Here is a 9,715-nt window from a genome sequence, read left to right on the forward strand (position 1 = left end):
AAACTTTACAACTTTTAATAACTTTTCATATTTTTCAACAATTGTTATAAGTACATCAATTGTTGCTATTACGCGAAAGTACCATCTCAGTTGCAATAAATGCAATGCAATTATCTATTATATTATGGAAAAATACTATAATTCAGCAAAGACAGTAATAAACAAATATTTCAACTTATAAGGAAAAGTCGTAGTTCATTTAAATTCTGTGAATAAAAATGTCATTCGATGAACATCGCGTTCTGAATTCCACGCATGCTTTGGTCAAATGAAGTGCCACCCCACGAACCAAGCTTTAGACTCAAACATGGAAATCATAATTTTTCATGAGCTCGTTGATAGGTTTTCGCACCGGCCGCGGTTTCCCGCCGCCCCGTGGCCTAATTACCGCCGCCTCGTGATACGTCACCGCGGTAATTCAAAAAAATCCACCTATCCCTCTCCCACCGACTAGTGATGTGCTACGGTGTCTCGTTTTCGCAAGCATTTTTATAAAAACGCAGAGATCGACCGCGACCGTCCCGTTCGTTCCCACTGCGGCTCCGCGCTGCCCGCACCCTTCGTCTCCTTCCCGCTTTTTACGAGACGTAGGGGCCGCCACCCGGGTGGGGGCGGCGACCGCGCGAACGCAAAATATTGACCATCGGAAAAAGTCGCGTCGTATCGCAGTCATCAGTCGAAACTCAGTCCTCGCGAGTACGCGTCCCTTCGCCGCGACTTCGGCACGCGTCGTGAGTCTTCGGCTTGCGGTCTCGCCGAGTCGCCCATTTATTTTTCCGAGTCCCCCGCCCGACGTCTTGCCCGCACCCAACAAGTGGTGCAGACGGTCGGTCACGGCTCACACGACGTCTCGCGCCCATACTTTGCACAACTTTCCGGAGTGCTCCGTACCCGCTTCGCCGCGAGTTTGAATTTCGATCGCGTGTTTAAAACTTTTAACGGTGTGTTTTAAAGACTAGTGACGTGACAGAGAACTTTAGTGGCGTGTCGAGAGGTGTTCTAGGGTGAACTGGAGTCGATGCACCTTCCACACGCGAGTCCCCCGACCCCTACGATGGCGGACGTTTATACCCACATCCACGAGTACTATCGGCAGAGTCACGGAGACTTGGTGCAGACGGGTTCACCGGCTGTACTTTGTTCGGCACTGCCTGGTCACTGGCGGTCGAACAAGTCCTTACCCGTGGCTTTTAAGGTTGTCGCCTTGGATGACGTGCAAGATGGCACATTAGTTACTATTAAAGCGGGAAATGATGAAAATGTAATGGCAGAAATGAGGAACTGTACGGCAGTAATGAAAAACCAAGTAGCAAAATTCAACGATCTGAGGTTCGTGGGTCGGAGCGGTCGTGGGAAGTCATTTTCGCTTACCATCACCATCAGCACCTTCCCGAGTCAGGTTGCGACGTACACCAAAGCCATCAAGGTTACAGTTGACGGCCCGCGAGAACCAAGAACTAAACAAAGTAAGTTTTGCAATATTTATTATTTATAGTAATGTTTATGTTGTATTTCAATTTGTTGCTTGCGTGTACTTGTGCAAGTATAAATACCTACTAATATAAAGATACTATTTTTATGTAACAATATTTAAGTTTTTTGAGTACTATCGTGTATTATATCTACGTATATTTGGATATTTTGGTTATTATAAATAACACGGTTAATAATAAGCAAATCTAAAATTATTAAGAGGAGATATGTAGGTATTAAGAATACTTATTAAATAAATTTATTTCATTTCGAAAGTAATGAGATAACAAGGATACACTACTACATATTTTTTTAAATAAAATATAACGCTCCATATTTTTACGATGTTAGCTGCAACATATTTCTGAAAGAATTTCACCGCCGTATATTCATGCCGTAAACATAAATCAACATCATTTCGCAATTACTGCTCGAAATATAAATGCCAGGAACCTATAATCTTGAAAAATAAAACGCACACGTTATAAAAAAAATTAAAACCAAAATATGCACAATCTGAAAGAATTCATGCGCGCGCGCTGGCCGCCCGCCAGTCCACAGACGATTTTGCGGCTCCGGCCATTTGACCACATTTAAAATAGTTTTATATCCATTTCACGGGCGATCAATATGCAGGTAGTCATTATACAATTCTATATTATTCTCTCGACTTGAGCGTTATTATTATTTATTACATTATAAAAAAATATATATAATAAAAATGTAATGCTTAACAATTTCGCATAATGTACTTAACTAGCTTAAAACAAATATATTAGAAAAATTATAGGTATCTTAATCAAAGTCGTAATACGGTTAAAGAGGTAACTATTTAAACGTTTTCTCTTATAATATATAAAAAAATTGCCATGAATGGATATCGAACTATTAACGCAGAAACGTATTCCTTAATGAAAAGATACGGCCATTATCTATAGAAATATATAAACACTTAAAAAAAATATTTATCTTCTTATAACCTTTCTAACTCTATTTATTGTCTTACTCATTTATTTGAAGTGAAATTGAAAAATTAAACACTTCATTATTTTAAATCTAAGAATTTATTAGTTAAGAAGTCCTTATTAAATATCAGTTAAATTAAAAAACAAAACCTATTTCGAGAAATAAAATACCTAGATTTTATGTTAAATTATCCACGTTTTATTGAAATCCAACTATTATATATTGAACTATATAAATAAACATAACAATATATTTATCTCCTTATTAAATTCCAACTCTATATTGTGTAGCTACTTATTTGTTTGATGTAAAATTGAAAAAAATATTAAAACATATTTTATAATTTAAAATCGAATAATTACTTTTTTTTTCATTTATTTTAAAAAGTCTTTTTTCTTCAAGAAAATGCCACCCTCATAGTGCTTACAGAACATTAAACTTCATAAATTGCTTAATATCTATTCTTAATAAATTGACTATTTAATAATATGAAATTCACTAATTTGTACAAAACTTTCGCTGGTTCTGAAGTAGGGTTAGCTAGGACATTGTTACATGCCCCCACCTCCCCGCAATAATTAATTAAACGTAAAAAAATATTCTATCAGCTTCATTTCGAGCACACTCCATTATTACATGATACGTGTCTTAGAATTACTTACCCGTAATTTAATTAATAAGATATATTTCGGAAAGAAATACACTTATATTTCAGAATAAATCCAAGGTGTTCGCGTGCGGCGTACCTATAAATATTTTTAAATTTAACAACTAAGGCAGTCTGGAAATAAGATTTACTGCCTCTATGCAGTCGTTTATAAACATTTTAAATATATGAAATAATTTTTGAAAGCCTCAAAATTAGCTTAACTCTTTATACATAATGAATAATTTTGGGAATGTAGATCAGATAAAAATAAAATCCAACATCTGTACAATTGTAGGAACGTGAGAATCAGTCAATCACACAGACGTTAATTACTTAGTTCTCTTAATCTCTCACAACCGGATAGAAGGCGTGTTACAGAAATAGCTCGATTGTCTTTAAGAGACTTAAGTATTGTTTTGACGTCGCCTTATAAATTGTTATTGGTAAGAGGTTTTAAAAATATAATACTTTAATGAAGATGAGTGGGTTGATTCGTTGCAGAAATTGCTCTTATTACTATTGAATAACAAGTCAAATTTACAAAACGATATACAAAAATATTTTTTTATCTTAAAAATAAAATATTATACCTATTTTAGAAATAACGATAATACTTTTTTTTAAACGCACCTTTAATGTATTAAATAATGTAAGTCAATCTTATCCAGTAAAACTGAAACAAACTTTTGACTCGAACTAAGAACTCTAAACTATATTAATTTGTATTTAACCTTTTTTAAAATTCTTAAATAATTAATAAACCAAAGTGTATATACAAGTAATTTTTAATATAATGTTTGATTAATTGATACTTATTACGATTGCTTGTATAAAAAACAAACTTTAACTCAAGGCACATTAATAAATCAAGAACAATTTAAAAAGACGTCTTAAAACCCATCTCAATTAAAGCAAGTCCACAAATCACGCTTGAATCATAACGTTTTGACACCACAAAACTATTTTCGTTACAACGTTCGAGACCGTATGTATAAACAAACCGATGCGCCCAAACTTTGGTCAATAATAAAAAGACACGCGGAAAAACTAACATCCTTGGCGATAAACATCAAAGGCAGAAGATAATAACGCGATCAGTGGCGTCGCGGCTTTATTACCGTAGCTGTACCATTAATTAATTAATTCGTCTTACTATTCAATTTATTAGATACTGACTTTTGAATAATAAACTTTTATTTTAATAGCTAAAAATCTCTTACAATTTGAAATTGTTGTGACATCTGATTTATGTATATTCAAATGTACAAAGAAATCATTAAAGAACATAATTTCGTTGATTTCAAATTGTGTTTTATATTACCAATACACCCCTTCGATAAATTATTACACGACATTCTATATTATATCTAGCATATACTATGTACCTTTCTGAAAGGTTAATTGAAAGTGCCTCTTGTAACTAAATATATTTATTTTTGGAGTAATCATTGAAGAAAAATAACCGTAACCGTAACCGTAACAGCCTGTGAATGTCCCACTGCTGGGCTAAAGGCCTCCTCTCCTCTTTTTGATGAGAAGGTTTGGAGCTTATTCCACCACGCTGCTCCAATGCGGGTTGGTAGAATTCACATGTGGCAGAATTTCAGTGAAATTAGACACATGCAGGTTTCCTCACGATGTTTTCCTTCACCGTAAAGCACGAGATGAATTATAATCACAAATTAAGCACATGAAAATTCAGTGGTGCTTGCCCGGGTTTGAACCCACGATCATCGGTTAAGATTCACGCGTTCTTACCACTGGGCCATCTCGGCTTTTTTTTAATAAAAGAAAATAAGTGAAGAAAAATAAGTGGGAAGTTATTTTTCGCGTATATATATGTATATGCGTAGGGGTAGATCCGTTCAATTTGAGTTCGATTGATCAAGTATAGTTTAAGGATCGCAAAGCATAACCCACGGGTAATGAACTTTATTCAAAGTAATTCAAAAAATTCACGAGAAAGACGAGAAAGTGATCAGTTTCGAATTTAATATGCGACACTTGCTGTACAAGCGGTTACCAAGTTTCATGGTGCGGCCACGGTCGCGTAACAGATGTAAACAATCTCGGGGCCCGTCGTAAAGTCCGTTTGATCTCCCCGCCACCGCCCGCTGCCTCTAAAATATGGATTTTATGTCCCTCCGCTGCTAATACCACATCCACACCCAGCGACCCTCATAACCGACGTATGTGATGAAGTTACCACCGATTTGTTTCCTCATAACTTCAATATCGAAAGGACAGTCGTATATTGGCTCCTTTCAAGATTGGGTTTATTGAGTTTCAACGAAGTTTATTATTGTTAATGAATCTAAAATATTACGTACAAATATTATTCAAATCCCTAATAACATTTAATATACGTTATATCGTTGATAATTTTCAAAAGGTCATTTCAAATTATTATTAGTTTGTGCAGAGTTATCCGCGTCAATAATAACGTCTCAGAATAAAGCAAGACAATCAAAACTAAAAGACAATATAAATGCGGTATTTGTCATAAGATATCGTCGTCGCCACCCGCCCCGAGTTATGAGCCATAACTCTGATTCCATTTATTCAACACGCGCCCAACACGTCTTCCACATTAATTTACGAGTAACAAACGCTCGCATCTCATTTGAGTTATTTAACGCCCATTTTGACACTTATGTCGGATCGCCTTTGCTTTATTATTATCATAGCACCAAAATTGATACGCTTAGCGACCCATTACAGCATACAGCACTATTTTTAACACTTTTGCATTCGTCAGCATTCTTAAACAGAATATGAAATCTAAAGCGTTATATCATAATTAATCCGAAATGTCTTCCAACAGTTAGAACGGTTCTCGTTAACCATGTTAATATTCAAAGCCCCGCATGTGCAAAGGGTTGGGGAACCGAATTTAATTGAATACTGGCATTAACAAATGGAGCGGGCCATTTCCGAGTTCCACATTTAACTTATTATGTACCATGATGGCGGAGCTCTTCAGCCGGATTGCCACGTGACAGCGCGACGGGCCATCCATCACGTTCTTAATTTAAAATACCCGCGATTTGGGAAACGTTGGCTCGAAACACTCGCTAATCACGAATTGGTACGGATTGTTTACACAAAAATAAAGTGATAGCTTATATAAACGTACTTAGTACGCAATAAAAACTTCTACGCACCTGATTATTTATTGAAAAACAAAAGCGTATGATCAAGAGCAATCTGGATAGCAAATGAATTTAGGCTAACTACTTAAAAACTTGTGCAACATTAAACATCAGACGAAGAGTCACTAAACAAATGTTCAGTAATTCAAAACAAAGTAGACGAAGTGCTCGTAAATAGTTAATCTCATAATAAAAACGTCGATACACCTGATCGCATCGATTGAGATGACTCGCGACCGGATTAAAAACGATCATAAAACGAAAATAGACGTCGGCAGTGGCGTCTTCAGTAGCCTATCGATTAAACAAATAAAAAAGCGTTTCGCTAGCTGAAAGGCGAAAGGCAACGTGATGGTGGAGGGTCGTAAAAACGTATAGCACAGAGATGCCGGCTAACTGCAGTAGTAAACCGGTCGTTTTGTATACAAGCCCCTTGTTATAGTCGGCGGGCACGGTAAACAGTGTGCTGGCCGTGTGTCGCCGCCTTTACTACCTTGCCTTTGTGAGTTGTGATTGTGACTCCTTGCGGAAATTCCGGAGGTTTGACCTCGTCATAATTGTATCCTAAAATCATTTTATCCTTGCTCGTAATCTTAATAATATAGTTAAACATTTGTTCTAGAAAAATACATATCTTCATACAAAAGAGAAGTTCTTATGTTATCAATACTAACTTTTTATTTTCTTTGTTTTAGATTATGGTTATGGTCATCCCGGAGCATTCAATCCGTTTCTATTGAATCCCGGATGGTTAGATGCAGCATATCTCAATTATGCGTGGGCAGACTACTTCAGGCCACCTCAACTGAGAGATCAAACGCTTGTAAAAGGTAAGATATATATATACAGCCATAAAAAATGGTATCAGTGGATAGTGAAAAAAAAGTCATCGGACAATAACGGTACTCCCTGCGGTACGGATGGATCTGTATTTTAGATTTAAATAAATTATGAAGTTTTCGGAACTATTGCTGGATGTCCAAGCAAATACAAACCTGCAATTTATAGAGCTCAATACAGATATTTGCAATTCTCTGATTCCTACTAAACTTCCGATCGAAGGATTATTTGGCATTCGTTAATTTAAAAATTCCCGATTTAGCAAACAACACTCGAAAACATGTTGCTCGCAACGGAACCACCCCTCAAGGCCGTACAACGCAAAGGCTCAAATAAAAGAAGCGGCTCTTGAGCGCTGCAAAACAACACCGGTCCGACCGAAGCAAAACCACCCGCTGAAGTCTGTTCGTCGGGGGAAGTGGGGGTGTAGAACGGAAAAAGTATAAAAAGCGCCACCTTCACGTTCGAGAGAGTGTGGAGTCAATTTTATTCCAATGTAGGCGACCGCGCCACCAGCCACTTTTTGTTTCCGACGCTGAAACGCGAGGAGCGTTGTACTCAAACACCTACCGACTTTTATTAAACCTAAGCTTGGTTCATTTTCACAAAGCGATACGCTTAACTTTGCAATTTGTATTCAAATATTTCTATAGCTTGCTATATTGTTCCTCTACTTTCAAAAAGTTGTTAAAAAAGTCGCGATTTTTAAAAAACGTCTTAATATTATATATTTGTGATTACATTTAATCAACCTGCTACCATGAATCTACAACAAATATTATTAAAAAAATCTAATTCGTAATAACACCTGTATCTATGTTAAAATTAATTAAACATCATAGTTATCGCATAGCAGTTTCAAATCTGAACGTCGGGATCACCTCAATCAGGCGCGACGCCGATATTGGCCCCCACCTCACCAAATTACCCCCTAGTTACGACCCCACCCACCCCCTTTGCCTTTTAAAGTGGTCTGCGCACCACTGCCACTGCTGCAAATATAAAAAGTGTAAAAGAGATACGAGCGCTGCACCACCTCCGAGCTCTTTGTGGCCCAATCTGCGCCTCCATCGTGTCCTTTTTATGCGCCCGCTTCTCTTACACTTATCGAGAATCAAAGCTCACAGCTACAAGAACTTTTGAACACTGTTGCTAATGAAAATTTCACGTTTCGAGTCCTCTTTGTCAGCCGTGCACGGAGATAACGAACTTCCTTATCGCGATAGAACCGGCTTTGTACCGAACATGTGTCCGTTGCAACACCTCACACGTGCCGCGCATCGCTAATGCGGTTTCCCGACTGAGAACACAGAGGAGACATATCGAGCAAAATTAAGGTAGAATGTCGTGTCTGGATCGTAAAGAACGGCGTTGTGTTCGGATAAATAAATATTGCACCCTCACCCTCCTAATATCGTACTAAAAAAACATCCCTTTCGATGAAGCCGCCTTTAAACGCCTACAGATTGTACATTATCCTTAGTACGATTATGCACCCTCGTTGTTCAGGGAATCATCAGAGTGCCCGCGTGCCTCTGGCAGTCCCCAGGGGCTCGTCTTTCATATAACGTCATGTCGTCAAATCAGACAGCAGAAGCCGTAGAACAAAGTATTAATTTTATTATATTACTAATACAATTATCTTTTGTCCACAGGTGGAGCTACACCAATCACGACGGCACCAGTCGCATTGCCTGGAGGTGAATTATTCCCATTCCCACCAGCGATGGCAGGTTTGCCATCTGCGGGACTAATTCCACCGCCTGGTGCATTCCTTCCACCAAATGGTCTGTTACCGTTCCCACCTCATCCTGCGGAGCTTGCATTAAAGACGCTACCACCAGAACTAACATTGAAAAATGGCATCAATCCCTACGATGCTTTGAGGCACTTACAAAGCAATGTTTCTTCAATGGACACTTCTAGTGCACGTTTGTCTCCTACAAGCAGTAGACAAAGTGGAAGTCCGAGAAGTATTGTAAACGCGAGCCCGAGATCGAAGGCCGATTCTAAGTCAGAAGTAAATTCCACACACGAGGCGACCATATCTGACGAATCAGATGAAGAACAAATCGAGGTCGTGAAATCTGCTTTCCACCCAACGAGGCCAGCGAACGTTGAGCTTCAAGAGATGAAACAAGTCCAGGCAGCGGATTCTACGGTATCCGATCGACCACGAATGCGTAATGAACTAAAACCAACATCCCAACGCACAACACGGGCCCTTTCCACCAGTCCGACGTCAACCAAAATTACAAACGGTTCGATATCAACGCACAAATCTGTATGGCGACCATATTGACATTTTTAGTGTAAGTGATTTAATATCCGTGTGAAACGGTGTTATTGAAATGTGATAAAACGAGCTTGTAAATATTGTATTATTAAATTAAATTCAGATATTTATTAATAGAGATAGATATTTAGTTGATACTGACTTCATTGACAGTAGAAATGTAAAAAATGTAATGATTGTTACGGGCGTTGTTAAAGCTTTTAAATATAAATAAATTACATTAAAGTTATTTGAATGTTAATAATGTAGATACTTTAAATAATTACGTAGATGTACTTTTAATGTGTAATATTATATTAATCATTCACATTGACTGATTATTCAATTTAGCAGCAAAAA

The 9,715-nt window shown here is 37.5% G+C and overlaps 1 protein-coding gene across 1 annotated transcript; it reads left to right on the forward strand.

The window, feature by feature from the left end:
• Positions 1 to 1,018: 1,018 nt before the first annotated feature.
• LOC126771944 (segmentation protein Runt) lies at positions 1,019 to 9,484 on the forward strand. Its single transcript, XM_050492123.1, has 3 exons — positions 1,019 to 1,466; positions 6,936 to 7,070; positions 8,736 to 9,484. Exons 1-3 carry the CDS (start codon positions 1,019 to 1,021, stop codon positions 9,380 to 9,382), a joined length of 1,230 nt encoding a protein of 409 aa, XP_050348080.1. The 3' UTR covers positions 9,383 to 9,484.
• The last annotated feature ends 231 nt before the right edge of the window (positions 9,485 to 9,715 follow it).

Source organism: Nymphalis io, chromosome 11 (assembly GCF_905147045.1).
Source record: "Nymphalis io chromosome 11, ilAglIoxx1.1, whole genome shotgun sequence".
NCBI classification, from domain to species: domain Eukaryota; kingdom Metazoa; phylum Arthropoda; class Insecta; order Lepidoptera; family Nymphalidae; genus Nymphalis; species Nymphalis io.

Bases quoted from the DNA above. Each gene is read 5' to 3' on its own strand.
- LOC126771944 (XM_050492123.1), top strand. From the start codon at position 1,019: ATGCACCTTCCACACGCGAGTCCCCCGACCCCTACGATGGCGGACGTT. The intron at 1,467-6,935 runs GTAAGTTTTGCA...TCTTTGTTTTAG, and splicing joins AGAACCAAGAACTAAACAAA to ATTATGGTTATGGTCATCCC. The intron at 7,071-8,735 runs GTAAGATATATA...TTTTGTCCACAG, and splicing joins AGATCAAACGCTTGTAAAAG to GTGGAGCTACACCAATCACG.